This window comes from Parasteatoda tepidariorum, chromosome 2, assembly GCF_982258835.1.
Source record: "Parasteatoda tepidariorum strain Cologne lab strain chromosome 2, Ptep-v5.0, whole genome shotgun sequence".
Taxonomy (NCBI): Eukaryota; Metazoa; Arthropoda; class Arachnida; order Araneae; family Theridiidae; genus Parasteatoda; species Parasteatoda tepidariorum.
In genome coordinates, this window is record NC_141756.1 from 97,989,840 (window position 1) to 98,016,193 (window position 26,354).

A 26,354-nucleotide genomic window follows, 5' to 3' on the forward strand; every position below is an offset into this window, starting at 1 on the left:
AAGCCTGTTGAAGTTTGTTCACAGAGGTCTCACTTTTAAATCCCTTGACGGATTTTGGTGGGAAAGAGGAGGATCCCTAGAAATTCAGTTAACTTTAGGGCTACAAAAAACCCACGATCCACCCAATAACAGAAAGACTGTCGTGTTTCGTCATGGATATATTATAGGAATACTTCTTAACAGTAAGGTAAGCAGTAATAACAGTAAAGTAGTATAGAAATACTTCCTTACTGTTAAATTGGGGTTTAAGGTAGAGATTTAAACTAATAAGCCTGTTGAAGTTTGTTCACAGAGGTCTCACTTTTAAATCCCTTGACGGATTTTGGTGGGAAAGAGGAGGATCCCTAGAAATTCAGTTAACTTTAGGGCTACAAAAAACCCACGATCCACCCAATAACAGAAAGACTGTCGTGTTTCGTCATGGATATATTATAGGAATACTTCTTAACAGTAAGGTAAGCAGTAATAACAGTAAAGTAGTATAGAAATACTTCTTTACTGTTAAATTGGGGTTTGAGGTAGAGATTTAAACTAATAAGCCTGTTGAAGTTTGTTCACAGAGGTCTCACTTTTAAATCCCTTGACGGATTTTGGTGGGAAAGAGGAGGATCCCTAGAAATTCAGTTAACTTTAGGGCTATAAAAAACCACGATCCGTTCATGTTACAGTTAGTTCTATGGCCAATTCGCAATCCAGCCTATGCCCGAAAGACTCTCGTATTTCATTATGTATAGAAATACTTCTTAACAGTAAAGTAGTATAGAAATACTTCTTTACTGTTAAATTGGAGTTTGAGGTAAAGATTTAAACTAATGAGTTTGTTCACGGAGGTCTCACTTTTAAATTCCGTGACGGATTTTGGCAGGAAAGAAGAGGATCCCTAGAAATTCCGTTAACTTTAGGGCTACAAAACAACCACGATCCGCCCATGTCATAGTTAGTTCTGTGGCCAATTCGCTATCCATCCTATGCCAGGAAGACTGCCACGTTTCGTTATGTATGTATTGAGCAAATATTATTCAATCCCTTTTAAAAAAAGGCTTCCGAAAATGAAAGAAATGTGTTTATTGTCAAATAGTATGAGAAGTTAATTGTGAATTCAAGGTGAGCTCAGGAAGAGAGAAAGAAACCTTGAAAAAGACATTTCGTAATCTCTTTCTCCGCTCTAAGAAAAATATTGGCCCTTTTTTATTCATGCGGAATACTTCTAACAGAAATGACCACTTCTCCCACCTTACTTCTTCTTCTTTGCTTTCTCCACCCTCTCCTGGACTCAGGTGATGTCTTTATTTATTTATTTATTATAAGTAAAGGTTATTTATGAAGTGCGAATTAAAAATCTTTTACTATAATTAATAACAAATTGTAATTTTCGTATTCAAATCGTTTGCTGTAGAATTTTATATTCTGCAGCAAACGATCTTTTAATTTTTTAACGCTCTTTTAAATTCTACTATTTTCTTACTTTTTTAGATTTTATTTAGTTGTCTTTAATTCTTTTTTTCAGTTTAAATTTTAAGACGTAGAATTTCAGAAGGTTCAAAACAATTATTTGAATTGTTTTTGTTTTTTTAAATTTTTGGAGCGATTTTGAGAAGTAATAAGTATACAAAATTGTTCACAAATCTACTAAAAATTCTATAATTTGTTTTTTTTTTTAATTTTTTTATTTGTTGCACGTAAAAATTATTTATGAAGTGCAAATTAAAAACATTTACTGTAATTAATAACAAATTGTAATTTTCGTATTCAGATCGTTTGCTGTAGAAATTTAAAGATCTTACTTTTTTAGATTTTATGTAGAAGTCTTTAATTCTATTTTTGAGTTTAAATTTTGAGACGTAGAATTTCAGGAGGTTCAAAAAAATTATTTGAATTGTTTTTGTTTTTTTCAATTTTTGGCCCCATTTTGAGAAGTAATAAGCATGCAAAATTGTTCACAAATCTACTAAAAGATATTTAAAAAAAATTTTAATTTAAAAATTAGTTGCTTATAATTTTTTTTCATTTTGGCTATGAAAGTTGACATGTTTTGCGATTAGCACAAAAAAAATATTTTTGAATTTTTTTTTCATTTAAAGATCTTAATTTAGATTATTTATGAAGTGCGAATTAAAAACATTTACTATAATTAATAACAAATTGTAATTGGGATTTTTTGCTGTAGAATTTTAAAGATCTTACTTTTTCAGATTTTATTTGGTAGTCTGTAATTCTTTTTTTCAGTTTAAATTTTAAGACGTAGAATTTCAGGAGACTCAAAAAAATTATTTTGATTTTTTTTTAAAATTTTGTGCTAGTTTGAGAAGTAATAAGTATACAAAATTGTTCACAAATCTACTAAAAAATATTTTTTTAAAAATTAACTGCTTTTAAATTTTGATTAATTTTGGCTATGAAAGTTTGCATGTTTTGTTATTAGCACAAAAAATTTTTTTTTGATTTTTTTTCTTCATTTAAAACCGCATGCCTTATTTTTCTAATTAAATGTACACATTGTAATCTAAAATCTAAGAAAAAAAAAGAAAAATATTTTATTTTTCAAAATTGATATTCTTTGCTGCTTTACTAAAAAACTTTAACCTATTTTGCCTACAAAATGTTTTGCTATAAGCGTAAATTTAAAAAAAAAAATTCTCAATTTGAAACTGCATGCCTTTTTTTTTTAGATATGTCTATCATAATAACAATATAAATATGTTTTCTCAAGAGCAATTAAAATGAAGTATCTGATAGATACGAATTCTAAATTTCCTGTAGTTACCTTTTTTCAAGTGTTTGAGATATTAACACTTTACAAACTAAATTTGCATTCAGGAGAAAAAAAAATTCATTACGGAATTTCAATACTGGGAAAAGAAACTGTCTTATTTTGAGTTCTAATTTACATAAAAGCATAAATTTTCATTTCTTTTGACAGATAATTAATTACAATATTTTTCAAAATGATAAAACGAACTTCAAAGGTTTTATGATTTTTGTTTACCAAATCCCTTCAAAACTGTCTGAAAATTATTATCAACATTTGTGTACAACGTGTACAATTTTTTGTCCGAATTCTAAAAATAATACATAATTAAAACAGATAACAACCAATTATTTTCTATTTGATGCATAATTATCTTTGTCTTATTTCTAAAAATGAAATTATCATTACCGTATTTAGACTTATAGTCAACTATCATTACATATATATTTATAAGTAGTTATTTTTATGTTTCATGACTCTACTTTTTAGAGTAATCTTAGAATACATATTTCTTTTTTTTGAACATATTTAGTTCTTAACTTGTTATGTCAAAAAATCGCTATCTCGAAATTTTTTAAGCGTCTTCCTTTCAATTTTGTATAAAGAGTATAGTGTATTGCTTTGTAAAAGAGTATACTGTATTATTAACAAAGAAGTATAAGCACAAATAAGCATTGATTGAATAAATACGGATATTATTGATAAAGTTATGAACTTATCTATTAATTATTTTCTTATGCACGGCGATTTTCAATAAAATTTGACTTGACTTTGGGAATAAAAAAATAATAAACTACCTTTGTTTAATAAATTCGTATTCTTATAATTAAGTCCAATAATATTTTAGTTTTTTCTTTCTTTTTTCCCCGAATTTCCAGTGCCGTCTATTCGCCCATTCAGCATCTTGGCGATTTTCACCTAAATTTGAGGTAGTTTAATTGGTATATTACGGTATCACTATTTGAATATTTACGTGCCCGACCGGGGATATAAGGGTAAAAAGAGAATGCGCTATGAAAATTTTATATTTATGGAAAATACTATAAATATATTTTAAAGTGTTAAAAACTTTTTTATGAAGTTTTTAAATTTTTTTTTAAAATTCATTTTCGAGAAAGTAGCATTCATTTAAAAATAAGAATCAAATCTTCCTATAAGACTCTCATGCGATTACTCGCAATTAACGTAACTTCTTAAGCAAGAAAAATCTTTTATAAATTCGATTTTTTAAATATATATATATATATATATATATATATATATATATATATATATATATATATATATATATATATATATATATATATATATATATATATATATATATATATTTAATTGTCAAGAAATCATACCCAATTTTAAATTAGTTCTGTTTTACTTCAATCATTTTGTAAAAATAAACCATGTGAAGGAGTATATAAAACTAAAACTAAGCTGAACTAAACTCAGTGGCGTGATAGCCCATAGTGGGCCAAAGCCTACTGTGCGAAATAATCTTTGATCTAATGATCGGATTTTCACGTACTCAATGGTTCGAGTTGCTAAATGGTTCAACCTTAAATATTCCATTTAATTAACATATGATATTTTAATCTCCGACACAAAAATGTATTTTCTCTGAATAAGCAAACCTTTTTTTTCCATTGGGTTCGGATTTTCAATCCTCAAAATATGGTGGGTAGCCGCGCAATTTGGAAAATATCGGGAAAATATGGGCCGAATTGTTTAGGTTCTATTTGTCCTGTCCCGTAGTGGACTGCTCGTAAAGATACGGTTCCCAGTAGAACACCGAAGTCAAGCATTACTAGCTGCGGTCAGTAAGCTGGTGGATGACCACTTTGATCAACCAGCGTAGGGACCGAGAGTGCGCGGTATAGTGCTCTATTTCGAGAGCAGGTCGTCGGGCTACCAAAGCAGGGGTGCCATCCCCTCTGCAGAGGATCAAAATTGCAATGTCATGTCTTCGGATCATCCTCAGGGATGTTTTCCGGACCGTCGCCAATAGCCCATTGAGCAGCTCTAGTGCGACGTAAATACAGTACCTACCTACCGATTTGTCTTATTGAACTTGTTAAACCCTCAAGTTCGAAGAATGGGAATTCCGTTAGTTTATGATAAAATAAGGAAAAACTTTGTTCTTTACATTAAATATTTTCAAAATTAGTAGTTTTTATTAATATAGATACTTTATATACTTTCATTTATAAAATCAGCGATCATTTAGGGTTCCATAACCGAAAAAAAAAATTTAACCGTTGCTTTAAACCAGGCAGCTTTCTAAGCTTTTGGGGAAAAGTGTTTTTAATGGTATCTAAGTTTTTATTTTAATAGTAAATTCTTTATTTCGTAAATTTAATCTAAAGCTATTTTTCACTCCATTGCATGTAGAATATTTAAAAGTTCACATAAAACGCCATTTAGTTCAAGCTCTGTTGAGATAAGGTTTTAAAAATGTTAGTAAAATTACAGAAAATTCTCAAAGCTTTTGTTTATAGCTGTCTATCACTTTATAAGATATTTTAGAAAAGGCGTAGTAGTTGACAGGCCTGCTATAAACAGTTACACTATTTTAAAATAGCTAAAAGAGTGTTTGAAAGCTTAGCCACCATAATTTTTTTTTATTGCGTTTTTTGATATATCTCTAAAACTAACTGCATTAATAAGAAATTTTTTAATCATTTTATAAAACTAGTTCAGCCAAATATAATTTCATGCAAAATTAATTTTAATAACTAAACCTTATTTTTTTATTACTTACTTAAATAATCATTTTAAAAATGGAAGAAGTTGAAGATTTTAATAGAAAACGAAGTTTAAAAAAAAATCCAAAATTTGATTGAAATTGATGGAATATTTCCCGAAAAAATAGGTATTTAAAACTCAGATTCTTTTTCCGTTTTTTAAAGACTAAACTAGGAGGCCCCACTCTCGGTTTACACTTCTCTCGCAAAAGCTCAGGTTTTTTTTTTTTTTTTTTTTCGTTTTTTTCGTTTTTCAATAAAAAAAATTTTTTTTTTTAATGATTTTTATTTTAGAATTTTATATTCTAATTTTATCTAATATTCATTATATATTATAATTAATCTCATTTTATCTAATATGAATTATATATTATAGTTTTATCTAAGTACATTTTATTCACTTATTAATTACGAAATAAAATGAACGAATAACTAGATTCGAAAAATAAGCAACTGTAATGAAAAAAAAAAAAAAAACTGAGGAAATATAGAATCTGCGACACTATGGGGTTTAATAATTAATGAGAAATAATTGTTAATTATATATAATAATAACCTTACATCACAGTTTAAATTGGAAATTTTTTTATTTCTCTTGAGTCTTTTATATATTTAAAAAATTCGATGTTAGTGCTAAGTTTGTATCTGGCAACTGTAAATCTCTCACCTTTCACTTTTGACATCAAGTCAAACACGAACTTATAAAATGAAAATCTCGAGAGAGAGAGGAATTTTCCTACAGCACTAAATGTAAAGTCATTAATAATAGAAAGAAAAAAAAATCCGTGAAAAAGCATAAAAATTGCCATAACTTTCGGGGGGGGGGAAATCGCGTTAAGTTCAGACCTTTTCAGCACGTCAGATTTCAACTCCGTAATTGCCTTTCTGCGGACTACAGAGCGGTCCCCGTGATTTTTTTTGTTATAAGTCAAATTATCGAATTTTAATTTTCCTCGTGTTCCTTGTACATCTTCGTAGTTTTCCCCCCAACAAAGCAAAATGTAATGCAAAATCAAACTCTGAAAACAGCGGCGCTTTAAAGAGAGTGAAAATTCACAAGAATATCATTTTCACCGTCGATGTGATTTTCGTTTAAAAACACACGCTATTTTTTTCTGCATGGTGTGCGAGGTAATTTGTAATTAATATAGTTAATTATTTACAGCGTTTTCCCAAGAGTGCAATGAAGCAACGATGAGACGATGCCGAAGGGAGGGGCTCAACGCTATTGATTCATCGAATCGTCCTGCGGGTGATATTAAAGATCAATGCACGTAAGTAATAAATAACTCTCAATATATTTTGTGATCAGATTTTTGGGATTTTGAATGGACCACTTCAAAGCTGAAAGTTTTGAAGTGATCCAACAAGTCAGATTCTGTACAACAGATTCTGTACTTGTTCTAAGAACAAGTCAGATTCTGAACAACAGGTGTTAGTTCCCCCTTTTCGATGGAATATGCACATCGCTAATTTTAAGTCACGAGATCCAGAAACAAATTTTTATCTTTTTAAAGTCCTTTTTTGTGGTCACTTTTCAGTCATATTGTTACGAACGCTTTGGTAGAACATGGACGGTGATATCAGAATATTAATAAGTAGATAGGTATAGTTTGTCTAAAGTAAGAACTCCCCTTCTCATTCGCCTGGACCCGTGACGGTGGCTGTGGTAACGAGGTATAACTGTTTCAAGTAGGGGTGAGAGGTTATTGTTCAGGGCAGATTTTGCATCGGATCGGCAAGAGAAAGGGAATATTTTTCTTCGATCTATTGTGTTAGCCCTAGGGTGAAGAGAAGCTAGCGCTATCCTTGTTTCCATGGCAGCAAACAGCCTCAGACTTTGTGGCGACGGGAGTTCTTATCGTAGACAAACTATATAGTTTGATAACCGTCGTTGAACAGCCGACCCAATTTTTGGGTTTACGACTACTAATGTCCAACTACGTAGCCTTGTAATTTTGAACCCCATTCAGAAGACAAGGGAACTCTTGGAGCAAGTGTTGGGAGATATTTGCCTTCGTAGAGGACTTTTTAATTTAACTAACCCGCATTTGAGTAACATAGAGAGGAAGACCACGAGAACCTCCCATGGTTAGCCTGACGGCGAAGGGACTCTAACCCATGATCCGTCTGCGACTCAGGATATTTCACGTCAACACTGTGGTCGGTGCAAGCCGGATGCGGATTTGTATCGACCAGCCATGGCTGGATTCGAACCCGGTTCACCTCATTTGAAGGCGAACGCTCTATCCCCTGAGCCATCGTGACTCAAACTATATAGTTTGTTTAAAGTAAGAATAAAAACATTCCTGAGGACGATCCGAAAACATGCCATCACACTTCTGATCCCCTGCCGAGGGGATGGCTGCCCTGCTTTGGTAGCCCGATGACCTGCGCGCGAAGTCGAGTACTTTACAGTAGCACAGTTTAACGAGGGCAGATACCACGCACACTCGGTCCCTACGCAGGCTGATCAAAGTGGTCATCGCACACCCGCATACTGACCGCAGCCAGTGATGCGTGACTTAGGTGTTTTACTGGGAGCCGTGTCTTTACTATCAGTCCACTGCGGGACGTAAGTAGTAATATTTGTAAGTGGTATTGAAATTTTTATTTCTAATTGCATTTTGTTTGAAATTTTCTAAATCATAGAGCAATACCACCGTTTACGACTGTCATATTTGCAGACTTCAAAGCATGTAGTTCTGTTTTTAAAAAAATCTATCAGTTGTTAGAATTTTGTAAAAATAACTCTTATCATAAAAACAACCCTATAGCCACTTTAAAGTAAGATTTTTCCGTTTCGCTTGAATTCATACCGTAATTTAATGCTAAATAAAAAACAAGAAAAAAAAGAAACAGTGAATAGAAAATACAAACACAATGCATCTCTTCATTTTTTATCGAAAAAAAAAAAAAAAAAAAAACAGTGGCGGTAAGCCGTTTTCTTCCTTTTTTACTCCACTAACTACATCCCTGCCCAGGTTACTCAGTTTCCTAACTCCAGTTAAGAGGACGCCATACTGCGAGAGAAACTTTTCGACTCAAATTCTGCCTCACCTCCATAACTAATTTAAATTGTAGAAAACGTGAGTTCAGACAAACTTAGAGTAAGAGGCGATGGCTCAGGGGATAGAGCGTTCGCCTTCCAGTGAGGCGAATCGGGTTCGAATCCCAGTCGATATAAATTCCACCTCCGGCTTGCATCAACCACAGTGCTGACGTGAAATATCCTCAGTGGTAAATGGATCATGGGTTAGAGTCCCCATGCCGTCAGGTCAACCGTGGGAGGTTCTCGTGGTCTTCCTCTCCTTGTAACACAAATGCGGGTTAGCTCCATCAAAAAAGTCCTCCACGAAGGCAAATTTCTCCCAATACTCGATCCAGGTGTTCCCTTGTCCTCTGGATTGGGTTCAAAATTACAACGCTACAGACTTGAACATTAGTAGTCGTAAACCCATAAAATTGGGTCGAACTATTATAAATTTATAAACTTAGAGTAATCCAAGAAGTTTTAAGAACTGAAAAGAAAATCTTAAAATATCAAAATAAAAATAAATTATGAGAAGATAACTCAGGATTTCGGAATAGAGAAGTTCTCTTCCAATAATTTGTATGCATTGTGATAGTTGGAATTTTATTTTTCCGCAGTTGAAATTTCGTGGCTTACTCTAGGTTTGTCTGAATTCACTTTTCATTTTAATTTTTTTAAATTTTAAAACAGTCAAGAGGGGAAAGAAAATTCGCTGGGAAACGTTTCTCTCTCGGTATGGCGTCTTCTTAAGCTGAGAGCCAATTTTCCATTTCAATATTACTCCCAGACCTTTTTAACCCTTTCTAAAGCCGTGGTAAGTATACTTACCATCAATTTTTAAAGTCTACGGTGAACTTTTTTACCAATTTTAATTTAGGTTTCCATTTGTTAACAACTTCAGCTTTCTTGCAGTACGTTTGAATAAAATTGGCAACCATTTGTTAGCTTAAGAACACGTATAAAAGTTACAAAATGCATAATTCCTTTTGAAGATTTTAGCATTTATAAAATTTGTTCTATAAATGAAGAAAAATAAAAGCCAATAAGTTCCTAATAGGTCGTGTTAAATATACTTACCACCAAAAAAATGACATTTTTGGTGTAACTAAATGCTCAACTAAATGAGTTTTTTTTCCCGTATGTCAATTACTATTCTGATAGCAATATCGATTCTAAAAATACTTTAATTTACTTTCACAAGAAATAAATAGCCACTTTAACACGTTGAATGCCACGCTAATTTTACATGGCTTGCCCGTCTAACCAAACGGTAAATAACTACAAACTAAATTTGCAAATATTAGACAGATTTTGCTAGTTTTTTGAAAGGTATAGCACGAGATATCTGAAAAAAGTGGTGAATTATATAAGCCTACGAATTGTTTAGAAATAGTGGCGGATAAAAATCTACTAAATTGAATTTATTAAATCCAGAATCACAATTAATAAACTACCACTTGAAAATATTTATTCGCTGCCCGATGGAAGTTGGCATCTCTGTGTATATAAATAAAACTATTTTTGTGTGTTCTATATTGCATTAATTTCTTCAAACGATTTTAGTAACTATAATAATACAAAAAAAAATTAAAAATTGACTCGAATTATGTGTTTCTAATAATCTTGGCTTCGCCTGTCACCGGTGACCACCGTGTCGCTACGAACAAACTCAGTGCCGGTCACCGGTGACCCCCATGGCATCTCTGTGTATATAAATAAAATTATTTTTGTGTGTTCTATATTGCATTAATTTCTTCAAACGATTTTAATAGCTATAATAATATTAAAAAAAAAAAAGAATTTACTCGAATTATGTGTTTCTAATAATCTTGACATCGCTGGTCACCGGTGACCCCCATGGCATTCAACGAGTTAAGGGTAAAAATACTTATTTCTATAATTAACAGCAAGATATTGATGTAAAAGAAAACATATTCTTACGAAATCATATTTACGAACCAAAGGTGTCGTAAATTTTTCAATATTATTAACCATCCGGTGCTTTCTTAAATGAATGGGCGTAACAATTGGGTAACCTTTCATGAATGAAAGCTACGAAATAAACTGAGTTCAATCTTGCGCGACGATCGATGATCTCTATTTATGATAAGGAAACGGCTTTCGAATCACAGCAAAACAGGCTCTTTAGCATTTTATTTTTACCTTTCTCTTTTGTATAAAAAAGCAATCAATGCATTTGTATGAATGGAGTAGCATATCCTATGGCGTAATTTTCAAGTAAACTGTGCATAAAAGAACGAATTCCTTTTTTATATTGTCTTTCTTTTTCCCTTCCGAACAATAACAGCTTACAAACATGAAATTTTTTTTTATGCATTTCTTGACTTTCATTTCAGTGAGTAATAAGAAAAAAAAAAAACTTGACATTAGTCTTCGTCCATTGTAAGAAGGGACTACGCCGTATTTTTTCTAAGAATGAAATTTCGAGGATGTGTATATCATTTGGATTGGATTGTTGCAATTTACTGTAATTTCGAGCTCTTTTGTTGTTTTTCTTTTTTTTGAAAATTTTTCATTTTAGTCGAAATTAATTTAAGTGTGTTTTTTGAAGTTCTTCCACTCCAAGGTAACTAAATAATTCACTCTTTAAAGTGCCTTTTTTTTAAACCAAGGCAAGAATTTAAAATTGTAAACATAATCTTGCCATAAAGAATTATCAGTGCCTTAGAACAGTGTTCCCCAACCCCCGGTCCGTGGACCGGTACCAGTCCATGTATCAAATGGTACGGGCCCATTCATTGACCCATTTCATTGAAACTGAATTTAAATTCCTAGGTTTATACCCCAAATTAAAAATATTTGTGTTCCATTAAAATTTTATTTATTTAAAAAAAGGGGGGTCCGAAGGAAGTGACATTAATTTTAAAAAGTAAAGAAGAAAAAAAAAGAAAACCACCTTAACTATTTTCTCCTTCAATTAATTTTAATAAAAAGAAATCAATCATCATAACTGTAAATATCATAAATAAAACAAGAGAACGAGGCGCGAAATTTACATTGGAACTAATGAAGAACTTTGTCTTCTGTCTCGACCGTGACTAATTGATTTAACGTTCTAGTAAGTTAAAATGTTAAATCACTTTAAGTTTATTTTTTTTGTTGGTGTAACTGTATTTTATTTTGAAGGCATGTTTAAATACATTAAATTAAAATTAATAAATCAAAATAATCTAAAATATAAACAATCACCGTCCCCCCACCCCCAGTGGGCCGCGGTAATATTATCAAATACATACCTTGTAACTCTACACATCATCGATAATCATTACTGCTTCCTAATATGGAAGTGAAAGAGGGAAAGATTCTAAAAATAACTCCTTTGAAATATAAATCTAATTATTATTCATTGGTATGTTTTTTCAGCCTTGAAGTCCCAAAATAGAATATCTCTACACCTATTCTTTACCAAAAACATTTTATGAAAAGAGTTTTAATGCTTTTATTAATACAAAAGTATTTATAATTTTTGTATTACAAATATATTTATATAGCTGCAAACTTGTACGGCAGTTGAGAAAAAAACTTCTTAGTAGTAGATAATTTTAAAACAAATTTGTTTTAATATGATCTATTTGTTAACTTACTTAGCTCTTAAATGTTTAATTAGTTTAATTATTAAAAAAAATCTTTCGAACTTTACTTGTTCATTTACCAACACTTTATTAAATCTTTGTAAAATCAGTGACCGGCAATCTAGTACTAGATTGCCAAGGAAGTCATTTTGACTGCTTTTTAATTTCAATTAGAAAAACAAAATGACATAATTTCTTAGAATTTTGTGACTTTTTGTGCAACATATAATATTTTTTTATTGTTAATAGTTACTAATAACTTGTTATATAACTGTAAATAATATTAAAAATTATTTTTAAGCAAATTTCTCTACACATTAGTAAATCTTCCACAATCCAGTCATTTTGACTGCTTTTGGGCAATAAAGGTATATATATATACTAAGTTTCAGTCTTTCTAGTGTTAAGAACGGCTCTAATGTAAAGGAATTATTCTCAATTTAGCATCAAACATTCTCGCGAAATGAATCAATTCTCTCTGATAGGAATTTTATAGCCCATTGCATTGGGTTCTTAGGAAAAGTAATTATCGCCAAGGTCTGTGGTCAGAATCGAAAAAGAATTGAAAGAGGCCACACGTTGATTATCTCTCTTCCGGTGTCCTTTCTCTTTTTAGAGAGTATAGCTTTTCAATTAGTATGTAAAATCATTGCGTCAACGAGTCGACTACTAAAGTTCTCTAATCGGAGATCAAATGCCGGAAATACTTAATCATTTAAAAGGTTTTGTTTGTGATTTGAATATAATGGTGCGTTACGCGTTTAAAGTGTAATAATATTATCATTATGGGAGTGTAGATTTTGGTTAGAAAAGTGAATTAAGTTGAGATAAAAAATATATTATTAATAATTTAAATAATAATAACTTTTATTTAACTTTACTATTTCTTTTTTATCACGTTTATATCAACTAGCTTTGTGTTTGTTCGGGTGGAATTTTGTAATCGATTTTAAACTAACTTCCCGACTAGCTACAAACTTCAAAATTGGCACATAGTTCAGAATTGGATGACAATGCATGAAAAGGAAGAGGAAAAAAAATACAAAGTAAAGTAAAATTAAAATTAAAGAAAATTAATATTTTCGTGATTGTCTTTTGTTGTTGATTCGATTATTTCAAATTAGTGTCACATGTCAGTTGAAAGGTTTTGTGCACAGTGATTGAAAAAATTTTGAAAGTGAGTACAAAAAATATCAAAATAAAAATAATATTTTTAAAAACCACATTTTTGTAGTGGAGAATAATAATTAAAAAACAAAAATTTGAAAAACGAAAAACGTGGGGAGCATGAAATACAAACAGTACATATACACATTTTCTTACTCATACACATGCACAACCACATACACATCTACATATACATCCACATACACATGCATATACACAAACATATTCCACATACACATCCACATTCAGATACAATTACAGATATATATATTCTCCTGAGCACACATACTGTTACTGTTTATGTATTTCATATGCGCCCCACGTTTTTCGTTTTTCAAATATTTGTTTTTTAATTATTATTCTCCACTACAAAAACGTGGTTTTTAAAAATATTATTTTTATTTTGATTTTTTTTTCTTTCTTAAAAAAAAAAGAAAAAAAGCGGGGCTCAGTAAGACCATAAGTGATGTCATGATTGCATGGAAAGAAGGGGGTTCTGAAAATTGTGACAATTTCTAATTTGTACCGAGAAGCGAGCCATCACACATTTTGTTTAAAATTAAAGCATTTTAAAATCAGAAGTTAAATACTCTTATTTAATTAATTTTTATATTTTTTTCTCATGTTTTTCATTAAAATAAGTACACGCCTAATTATTATTGTTGCTATGTTTAAAAATGTCAAACCCAATCAAGTTTAAAAATAAAATTTGAAAAATTTTCTATGTACTGCATGTTTTTTTCCTTCTGAATTCCTAGTAAATGTTTATGAAACATAGTGATCATGTGACAAGGGGGTAAAGTTGTAAGGTGAAGTGTGATATTTTTACATTTTTCTGTCAAAGGGGACGAGGAGCTGAAAGAAATATTGAAAAAAAAAAATGCGTGACACCATTTGCGAATGGCCTAATATGCTTTTTGTGTGTCAGCGATCCATATACCTTAAATACCCATAATTATATTCACAGAGAAATGATATCTTTTTAACCCTTATTGACCTCATTAACCCTATAACCCCTGTTGTCATTGCTCGACCAGAACTTAAACGTATATTGCAGTTTGGAGTATTTCTATTTTGCAGAAATTTACGGGAGAATTTCGATTGTGTTTTGTGGCAAACTTCCATGTGCTTGGATAAGGACGGTCAAGACGATAACAGGGATACCATAGTCAGGATGTGGCGCTACATGCAAAGTTTTTGCGAATCACAAGGCAGTGAGTAAATTACTTTTGATTTATATTTACTGTTTATATTATAAAATATTTGCTATATTTTTGGATTCTACAATCACTCAAGCTTGTGCCGTGATGACTCAGGGAATAGACGGAGTTCGCCTTCCAATGAGGTGAACTGGGTTCAAATCCCAGCGATGGCTGGTCGGTGCGAATTCCGTATCCGGCTTAAACCGACCACGCTGCTGATGTAAAATATCCTCAGTGGTAGACGAATCAAGGGTTTGAATCCCCTTACCGTCAGGCTAGGTTTTCATCTCCATATGACGCAAATGCCGGTTAGTGCCATTAAAAAAGTCCTCCATGAAGGCAAATTACTCCCAATGCTTGATCCAGGAGTTCCCTTGTCTTCTGGATTGGGTTTAAAATTACAAGGCTGAGGAGGTGAAGATTTATAGTCATAACTCAGAATTGAGTAGACTGTTCAACGACGATTATAAATAAAAATAAAGCTTCAAGCTTTCTATAAAATCCTCCTCGAAGGCTAGTTTGTCGCAATGTGCTTGTCCCAATGTTCAGGAGTTCTCTTTTTTTATATCCGTCGTTGAACAGCTGACCCAGTTTTTTAGGTTTACGACTACTCCGTAGCCTAGTAATTTTGAACCAATTCAGAAGGACAAGGAAATTCCTGGATCAGTACCCCCAGAGGTATGATTTGTTATGGGAACATGAAGGACTTTGAGACTCGACAGATTTAACCTGCATCAGTCACCATTTACTACACGGGGAGTATTCGGCCGGCGGGGATCGAACCCAAGACCTCTTGGACATGGCCTCAGTGCTCTACTTACCCCAGGAGTTCTATTTTTATTTTATCCGTAACAGCCGACCCAATTTTGGGTTTACGACTACTTATGTTCAACTCCGTAGTCTTGTAATTTTGAACCAATCCAGAAGACAAGGAAACTCCTGGATCAGTACCCCCAGAGATATTAACTTGTTATGGGAACATGGAGGACTCTGCGACTCGACAGATTTAACGTGCACCAGTCACCATTTACTATAGTCCATTCCACCTTAAGTTGGCACTGGAGAGAAAGGTAGGTAAACCGGATTACATGGAAACTGGGTTACTCTTTAACGGGGATGAGGTAGCAACAACGGGAGAGAAAGTGGCCAGTATTGGCGTTTAAGAAAGCAAAACGCCGATTTTTTTTTAAAAACCAAGAATCGTACTAAAATTTTGTACAGAATACGGAAAAGAGCACGATTTTTTAGAGCATTTCTCATAATTATTATTTTAAGATACTAGTTGTAAGCTGATTTCTTAATTAGTATTTAAAAAGCAGATTTTCTTATAATGATTTTTTAACTAAACGAAACTAATTTTAAATAGAAAAAAATATATATATTTAAAAATATTCTTTTTTGCTGAAATATAAGTAAAAAAAAAAAGAAAAAAGAAATGCATAGATGCGCAAAAATACTTTGTTTTAAATATTTATTTTTATATTCTTATTCTTATTTTTTGTAGATTAATGTACATTAATTTATCCCACATCGGTGATTTGTTGGGGAAGGAAAAGTCAGCATAGGATGGAAATTATTGATCATGAAAAAGATCATACTTATGTTTTATAATACTTACTGTTTTTTTTTTCTTATTATAATTTTTTAATTAAACGAAACTAATTTTAAACAAAAAAAATGTATTTAAAAAGATTCTTTTTTACTGAAATCTAAGTAAAAAAAAAAACGAAATGCATCGATGCGCATAAATACTTTGTTTTAAATATTTATTTTTATATGCTTATTTTTTGTAGATTAATGTACATTAATTTATCCCTCATTGGTGTTTTGTTGGGGAAGAAAAAGTCAACATAGGCAGGAAATCATTGATCATGAAAAATATCATACCTATGTTTTTTTAATATTTACTGTTCTTTTTTTTTAATAAATAAAAAATTAAAAAAAAATTTTCAGAAAAGTTTTTTTTTTTACTATAAAATTTTTTTTCATCTGAAATATATTTGCTTCTAAGAGACAAAAGAACTCACCTGCAAAAAATAATTAGTATTATAGATATACTTTTTTTACTATGCAACATTTATTTATATTTGTACGCGCATTTAAACTGCAATTAATTCCAAAATAGCGAAGAACTACTTTTCAAAGGCGGAGTATTACATTTCCTACCTTTCTCTCCAGTGCCAACTTAAGGTGGAATGGACTATACACGGGGACTCTTCGGCAGGTGGGGAACGAACCCGCGAACTCTTGAACATGGGTCCAGTGCCCTACCAACCAGGCTATCCCGGCCCCCATGAGTTCTATTGTCTTCTTTACTCGGTTCAAAATTACAAGACTACGGAGGTGAATATTCGTAGTCGTAAACTCAGAATTGGGTATCAACGCCGGTTATGAAATAAAATAAAAATCATTGTATCTTGACTCGCTTCAAACAACTTTATATTGTTCTTCAGAATGCGCCCCAAGGAACTATTTTTAAATAGCATTAATAAAGAATCATTGCTAACTATAATAGAAAAGTTTGAGGTTTTCATGATGGGGAAAAAAAACTGGTGGATAAACTAAGGGTTAAATGGAAAGAGTATCGACAAAATAGAACCAAGTGAATGATGTAAGAGGTTCATCGGAATCATTCTGGAAGGTAAAAGTAATGATCTGGAAATGATTATAGCAATTACCTTGTAATCATTTCCTTGTTTCACTACGATAACACACATACACACAAAATTTTCAATGTTAAAAAAAATAGGAAAAAAATCAGTAGATTTTGGCGTCAAATTCCGAAGTTCGAGTCAGTATTGGCGATTAAAATAAGTTCGAGGATTTTCTATTTCATTTTTAAAGTTGCCAACATGGTACTGAAATTATTATATAAAATATTATAATTAATCTAATTATAATGTAATTATTTTATAACAGGCATTGGATCTCACTAAATTAACAATTTCTATGATACTAGGAGGCTCCGCCCCCTGCTCGCTAACGCTCGCCAACCCCCGAGAATTGCTACGCAATCCTTTGTGGTTCACGCCGTGAACCATGACTCGCTGCGCTCGCTCGCCAATGAACACAATGTTCTAGCACAACGACATAATATATTATCATCAAAGACATAGTATTTTATCATCAAAGACATAGTATTGTACTTATGTAGAAGAATTCTACCAATGTTCTTATTGGCCTTTAAAAAAGTATATTAGCTATTTAGATTGTACATGGTGAAAAAATCAAAACATTAGCTAAATAAGAAACATATTAGCAAAATAAATTATCAAATATTGCTTCACTAATATTCTGCATTTTAAAGCGTGAAAATTCAATGCATAAATAAACGCGAAATATAAAAAAATTCAATGCATTCAATACAAACACTTAAACGTTTTTTAGACGTTTAGGTAGCTCCCATTAGAAAAATATCAATTCAACAGCGGCCTTTTAAAGCATTCTCACTTCAATTAATTAATTAATTCGTAATCGGGTATAATATGAAAAAAACACAACTACTTCGATTTAGTAGGAACAACATATGATGCAATGCTAAACGAATGGAATTTAGTTGTTGTTTATTTAGTTATTGTTATTAGTAGTTGTTGTTATTTGTTTCAGTTGTTGTTGTTTATTTAGTTGTATTTAGTTTCAATAACTTTTCTTTATAATGCAATAAAATCTGGCGAGCAGCTATTTAAACGATCGAACACTTCGCTTGTTTATTTGTGGCTTGAAGTTAGGCTCGCAGAAAATGCCGTTCATGGGTTAAATTTAGTAGGAACAACACAACCTGTGACGTACGCTATAGTATACCCAATTGAGTTTAAATTAAATATTGTCATGTTTTTAGTGCATGAATCTGAATTGAACAACCTGATAATGCTCACTCTGGTTATTGTTATCTGGTTGCTCACTACGTGCTCTTGCGCGCCGAATCCAATCAATTAAAAATGAAAACTGTTGCCAGCGCGAGAAAAGAAATATCATCGGTTTTATTGATACATACATACGTACGTATTAGCGTTTTATATAATATAGATTGTCTATATTTGCTAAACAAGTTTATTGATATTTTACAGGTTGGTACAGGAAAGCTTGTTTTCAGCGTGATGACGTAAAACGATGTGAATCTCTGCTGCCTACAAGAGGAACGTCAGTCGATCCGTCATCTTGCAGGTATTCTCTCTTCATTTCATCAACTAAATAATTAAAGAATGGGAGAAAAAAATATTCTGTAGTTTCGCACGAAAAAGTAAAATATTACGTGTATCTCATAAGAATTGAAGCGATATTGTCTCAGTTAATTTTCCAGATAAAGAAAGCGGATAAAAAAAAAAATCGTCGGTTTATTACCCATTGTCAAAATGGACCTTGTTTTGGGTTTGATGGCGTGCGCACTTTATTTGGACATCACCACACTTTTCAATTTGTTCGAGAGTAATAGTAAACAGCGTGCATGCTTCGCCATTGCATGCGTTGCTATGGCGACAGCTGTTGTTTGATAATTTTTTCAGAATTCTTTTTTTCACTCGCTGGAGTAAAAAGAGAAACATCTCCGCGATTGAAATTGAGACAACCCTTAGTGCGTGCCAAACGCAAACAGTGACTTCTCTTTCAGTCACTTACTTCGCTTTATCATCAGCTATTATAACTTTTGTTTCTCTAGCTAATTAAATATATTTTAAATTTAAAAACTGCTGTTTTTCCTGCAAAATGTCTCATAAAGGACAAACTATTCACTCAAAAGAGTGAAATATCATAAAAAATGGCGCGAAATATCATCAAATTAATGAAATATTTAATGTTAAAAAAATGCAGATCTAATTTGCGAAATAAATATTTTTTTACTACACGATCGCCAAATAGCAACCTTGTTTAAGATTGCTCACAACTTTCTCCCAAAAATGGCGAAATAGTACCGTCACATACCACGTGATGAAGACGGAGTCAAGTCCTGGTGAACGAACAATACTAATGTTTCTTTGATGTGATTTATTTCTTTAGGAGTTTCTCCAGTTTTCGCAATTGTGTGACTGCTATCGCACAGATTGATTGCTCCACTTCCGATCAGAAATTCTTGGGCACTTATCTGATGGAGAAAGGCCAGCAGAGAGCTTGGAACTGCCCGAGGGACCAGAACGATCTGTACCCGGCGAGTGCCCCACTGTCCGACACTTTCTCTTTATCAGAGGCCTCTTGTAAGACTCTTTTATTTTTCTCTTCTTTTTTTCATGTAATCGTAAAGAAAAAAATATCTGTCCCAAGTATCGAATAAAACAAAAATTACGAGAATTTAAAACTCATCATCATCATGATAGTTGGTTAGGCAGCCCAATGTGGGCCTATGCCTTCTTCTGAAGATTTCTCCATAACGACGTTCGATTTATCTTTGATAAGTCAAGGAGTTTGAAACTAATTGAGTTAAAAATTAAAACTCAAATAAAGCATGAGTTTTGAAATCATTTGACGGGTTTGAGGCAATATAGTGGTAAGCCACATTTTTTCCAAAGATGATATTTTTACAAGGAGTAAAGGAAACTGTCTATTAGTACTGTTTCCATTTAGGTTCTTTACAAATTTCGGAAATTTCCACTCAAATAGCACATGAATGGAATATTGCCGCTAGCGGTTAAATTCGTAATAAGATTTATTCCGAGTTACAATTTCCAATTTATTTTTACGTCTAATCTTTAAAAACAAGTCATCCTAATATTGTTATTTTACTTCATTTTATAACCGTCGTTGAACAGCCGACCCATTTTTTTCGGTTTACGACTACTAATGTTAAACTCTTGTAATTTTGAATCCAATCCAGAAGACAAGGGAACTCCTGGATAAGTATTGGGGGAAATATGCCCTCGCGGAGGACTTTTTATCAATGGAACTAACCCGCATTTGCGTTACATGGAGAGGAAAACCATGAAGTCCTCCCACGATTAGCCTGACGGCAAGGGGACTCTAACCCATGATCTGTCTATCACTAGGATATTTTACGTCAGCAATGTGGTCCGTGCGTGCCTGGTGTGGAGTTCGTTTAGAGCAGGCATCGCTGGGATTCGAACCTGGTTCCCCACATTGGAAAGCGAAATCTCTATCTCCTGAGCCATCGCGGTTTCCAAATACTGTTATTGTACTTGTACTGTTTACAGTATAACTTGTGCTATTTATAATTAACGCATGCTACTAATAATCCCTGCTAACGTTCGGCCGCCGTGGCAGTCTCATTACGTCCACTGAATGACCCGAGAAGATTTGTAACAGTCATATTCGAAATAGTCTTTTTCTAAGTTGTTTCTTTACTACACTGACGTCAAAAGAAGTCGACAGTAATTGCTACAAAAATTACTTTTTTTTCTATTTTACTGCACTATTCTTTTTTAAAAAGTAGTACACTACACTACAAAAAAAGTACAGCTACTATAGTAGTTTCGCGTTACTTGTAGCTCTCAATTTCTGATAACTGGTTGAAACACAAAAATGTTGAAATTATTTTAACCAATAAGAAATAAAAACGAGGAAAAATTAAAACTAATTGAGAACTGGTCTACGCAGCCTCCAAATGTGTTTTTTTTAAATTAATTTTAAATTGTACAATTTTAGTCATTAATAGGTAGACTTGCAATCTATTATCGATGTCCGATGTGGTGCATTCTAACTTTATAGTTCTATCTGTCATTTGCACTTCGTTTTCCGATTATTAAACAAAATGCGCGCTCTGCAATCAGATAAAACGACTAAAGATAATTTTTCTTTTTATTTTAATCCATTATTTAAGTATATTTTGTGCACTGTGCGACACTGAAGCAGAATTCGTATTGCTGGGATTCGAACTGATAGGTTGACTCCTCCATCCCCTGAGCCACCGCGGCCTTGACAATCGATGGTTGACTGAATATAAACAATAACAAGCTTCCTGAAACCGGAAGAAATTAAGAAAACTTCCGGTGTATCCCTCCGCTTATATTATGTTTACGAGGCGATGTGTGAACAGGCTTAATATTCTAGGAAGTTTTATTATTGTGATTTGTGTTTAAATTTACGTGTAATTTTATCATTCATAAGAATTTTCTGTAATTCATAAATTCTAACAGATCGTGAGCCTTAAACAAATTGAAGAAGATTAATATCACAGCCATAAATAAAGTGTAAGGTTAGCCATGTTTTGAGTGTTATCCCTCATTTGAATGCGCATCCAGAAACACATCCGGCGCACCCAGAAAGTAAGTTTTCCTAATTTTTTTAAAAAAAAAAGAACTGACACTTTCAGGAACATATTTATTGGCAACCAGTACAGCAATGTTTCAGCTATTTTTCAACATAGCCACCACCAGAATTGAGACACTTGTCGCATCGTGGGATCAACCTCTGTATCCCTCTGTTATAGAACTCTGCCGCCTGTGAATGGAACCAACGTGTGACAGACGTCTTCAGTTCTTCGTCGTTGCCAAAACGCTCACCGGAAGACAGGAATTTCATGAAGTGCAAGAAAGCGTGAAAATCGCTGGGAGTAATATCAGGGATGTAGAGTGGATGATCAAACAACTCCCAGCCAAATTCCGTCAAAACAGCTGCTGTGGGTCGTACCGTATGTGGACAAGCATTGTCATGGAGGAGCGCAACACCTGCTGTAAACATTCCACGACTCTTGTTTTGAATGGCACGTCATAATTTCCGCAGTGTTTCGCAGTAACGATAGACGTCTGTCACACGCTGGTTCCATTCACAGGCGGCAGAGTTCTATAACAGAGGGATACAAAAGTTGATCCCACGATACGTCAAGTGTCTCAATTCTGGTGGTGGCTATGTTGAAAAATAGCTGAAACATTGCTGTACTGGTTGCCAATAAATATGTTCCTGAAAGTGTCAGTTCTTTTTTTTTTAAAAATTAGGAAAACTTACTTTCTGGATGCACCTCGTATACACATATTTGGCTAATATATACACATATTTGACTAATATATACACTTATTTGTCTAATATATAAACTTATTTGTCTTATATATACACATATTTGACTAATATATACACATATTAGTCTCAAGTAGCACCGTTTGTTGCAGTAAACATGCGGAGTCTTCCAAATTCATTTGTTACGTTGAAAGTTAAACTGAAAAATGTTTAATATTGAAAACACTACAAATATAATAATACTGGATGGTGCCTTTTTTTAAGCTTAGGCGTAAAAATGAGTCTTACGACATCCCTTACGACCCTTAACACTTAGTTTTACACTGCCAACCATCCGTATTTTGTAGAAAATCATCATCAAAATCTTTACATTGTAAAAGGAATAATAATTACAAATATGTGTTTTATTTTTTTTAAAGATGGCCGCTGTTCAGAATCAGCGAAAAGTGACCTTCAAGAGTGCCGTAATCAGTTTTATTCCACGCAGAAAGAAGCCCAAGAGCACAATGACAGTGACATGAGGCATCACATCACATGCTGGTGAGTTTCTCATCATAATAAATACATATTAGTACAGAACACTGCAAAGTGTTCAGTAATGGCAGCCGTTAACATATATTTCTGAATGCAAATCAAAAATGTATAAAAAAAAAGTATACACATTAGGGGTGGCAAAAACCTAACGAATCACTACTAAAGCAGGCGAATCTGGAAACATCGAAACCTGTTTTTTTTTTATATTATTTTATAACATTCGCTAAACAGCCGACCCAATTCTTTGGGTTTACGACTACTAAAGTTCAATTCCGTAGCCTTGTAATTTTGAACCCAATTTAGAAGACAAGAAAACTCCTGGATCAAGTATTGGAAGAAATTTGCCTTTGTGGTGGATTTTTTGATGGAACCAACCCGCGTTTGCGTCACACGGACAGGAAAACCACGAAAACCTCCCACGGTTAGCCTGATGGCAAGGGGATTCTAACCCATGATCCGTCTACCACTGAGGATGTTTTACGTCAGCACTGTGGTGCGAGCCGGATGCAGAATTCGTATCGACCAGCAATCGCAGGGATTCGAACCCGGTTCACGTCATTGGAAAGCAAACGCTCTATCCCCTGAACTATCACGACTCAAACCTGCTTTATTGCCGGAGAAAGCAGGAGAGGAGTTGAAGGACGTTCTCCTCATGAGATAATCAAACCAGTTTTGATATTTTTCATCCCACCTTCCTCGTTAGTGTTTTAACTGATTTCGATGGCGTTTTTATTTTTACTTACGAGAGTATTAATTTGCGACCACTAGTGTGTATGCTTTTTTCCCCTCTCATATTTATTAATCTATAAATATATTAAGGACGGTCATTAAAGAAGAGTTTGTATAAAGTAAAACTTACTTGTTTAAAAAGAGAATTTTTTCTATCCTGATATTTTTACTCTTTTCTTCTTCCAAAAAAAAAAAAAAAAATGAAAAGTTTTTTTTTTTTTCTTCATGAAAATAGCATTTTTTTCTGCACTTACAGGAACAAATATTATGAAATAATATCTCCAATTCTTTTTTGTTTTTTTAGTGCCATGGTTCGCTACGAGGATTGCGTGCAACGCGGAATCGATGAGTATTGCGGAGATAGCCGAGGAAAATCGGAGGCAAGGAGCATAGTGGCCGACATGAGGGAAAGATTTCCCTACCAAAGCTGTGGAGACCACACAATGACCGAATGCTCTGCTGGAAACAAAATGGCGGTTTCATTAGTTGCTTGCATGTTACTCATAATGATTACTCATTTTATAAGTTCCAAATGCAGCAGTATGTAAACTGCAGTAGAAAAATGTAGAAATTGAGTCATCTAGTATAATGAAAGAACTTTCCATACCCATTGATTAACGAAAACGAGTATTTTTGAAGATAAAAGTTCCAAGTGACATTTTTGGAAAATTCTCGGAGTACGAACTTACTTAAGCCTTATTTAACTATGTCAATTGGATTAATTTTACCAAGTCTTTAAATTTCGGAAATATCAAAGGTACAAACAGGGCCTTATTGTCACACGCCCTGGGTACAGTGTTCGAAGAGATACTCAACGTCATTTATTTACATTTATTTTTAAACATATTTTCCTTTTATCCTTCCATTATTGATTAATAAATATTTGATATCGTTACGTTTTTTAAAATATTATGAGTTTGATTAATTATTAATTACTTTAAATGCACGAAAATCTATCAATTCTTACACTGTTATTAATTATAAAAAAATACTATTAGTATTCGATATAAGAGTCTTAATTTAGAATTTCTTTATTACAGAAAGAAGTAACATTTTAAACATTTATAGAGTTTTTGCTAACATTTAGATTTTTTTCTTCTTCTTTTAATTGAGACACTCTGAATTTGAAAATTAAAAATGGCACAATTGTCCCGGGCCAAGGACATAACAAAATCCCAGCTATTACGGATGAAATAATAGCTCTTTGTGCTTCTTGACAGAAAATAATCGTAATCATTATGTTCTAAGTTCACAAAATTTTAAAAAAGAAAGTTGAAAAGTTTTTTATTCATGTAATTCATGAAATCAAATTTGTTTAAAGAAATAAGTTTCAACCTGTTCCGTTAAAGTACTTAAAGAGTGGTCACAAAGAACGAGTAAAAATAAAAAGCTACACACTAAAAGTTTGAAAAAATATATTTCTCGCTCCTTTTCTTTTTATATACAGTGAAAATTTTGTAAGTTTTGCAGCATATTAGTTGAACTCGACTTATTGAGGAGCATCAGACATTTTTTAAATATTTATATATCATGTTATATTGTTATATAAACCAAGTTATTGATTTACTTCTTGTGGATAATTTATTTAAATAAAGGTAAATCTCATTAATTTTTTTAAACATGATTTCAAGATTTTATTTAGCAAATACGCTATCTTAAAAAACGAAAAGAAAAAAGAAATATTAACATGCATTATGAAAGACCTAAAGACCGGTCACAAAGAACATGTAAAAATAAAGCTACGCTCTAGAAGTTTGAAAAAAAAAAAAATATTTCTCCCGTCTCTTTTTTTCCTGTTTCTTTTTATATAGGGTAAACCAACCAGTGAAGGAACATTTCATATATATTGATTAAAAATAAGAATTTGAAAGTTTTTCTTTAGATTGATTGGTAACAATAGCTAACTGCCAAACAATAGGAAGTCATCTAGCAATGTTTTGGATTACCTGTTCAAATAGACTTCTCTGGAAAAATTTTTGAATTTATTATCTCTGTAACACCTTGTTTCGTTGAAAAAATTATAAGGTGAGTGTTTGTATTTATATGTTTGAAGTGGAATTAATTGCATGTAATAGTCTTATTTTTCTCACTGTGAAAAAGAGAATTCAAAATATAGTTATTGAAGTTATGTTTTATTTTTTTTAAAGCACCATAGCATAATCAAGTACTGAGATAAGGGGGTGTTTATTCACTGGATCACCAAACGATAAAAAACCAGTGAAGGAACTAGTGTTCCTTTACTGGTTTTTTTTTTTAAGTAAAGGAAAATAAAAGATAAATTTTAATTTTCTTGTACCTTTAGTGATGTTCTGCATCAAAAGTATGTTAAAAATACGAAAAACAACTTCTAATCAGTGAGGGAACAGGCTTGTTCCTTTACTGGGCATAGATTTCCCAGTGAATGAACAGTATGTGTTAATAAGTTGACACTTTAATTTTCAATTCATGATTACAAAAAAAAGTTTACATTTTCCAAGTATTTATATATTATAATTTCATGAATAGGCCTGTTTTTAAATATTTGTATGGCTTATAAATTCATAAAGAGCATTAAAAAAATAACCAAAATTAAGTGTTCCTTTACTGGGTGTTAATTTACTGGTAAGAGCTGTTCCTTCACTTGGTCTTATTACTACTTGTTATTTGAACCTCCAAAACTTTAAAACAATATTATGTAAGTTCTCTACAATTTTTTTACATAATTTGCAA

At 32.4% G+C, this 26,354-nt stretch overlaps 1 protein-coding gene across 1 annotated transcript; it reads left to right on the forward strand.

Annotated features, from left to right (window-relative positions):
- Window positions 1–1,081: 1,081 nt before the first annotated feature.
- Window positions 1,082–24,552, forward strand: LOC107446172 (uncharacterized). The gene is made up of 7 exons (XM_043048905.3): window positions 1,082–1,277; window positions 6,656–6,764; window positions 14,365–14,498; window positions 18,554–18,650; window positions 19,479–19,672; window positions 22,802–22,922; window positions 23,950–24,552. Exons 1-7 carry the CDS (start codon window positions 1,217–1,219, stop codon window positions 24,191–24,193), a joined length of 960 nt encoding a protein of 319 aa, XP_042904839.3. The 5' UTR covers window positions 1,082–1,216; the 3' UTR covers window positions 24,194–24,552.
- Window positions 24,553–26,354: the final 1,802 nt, after the last annotated feature.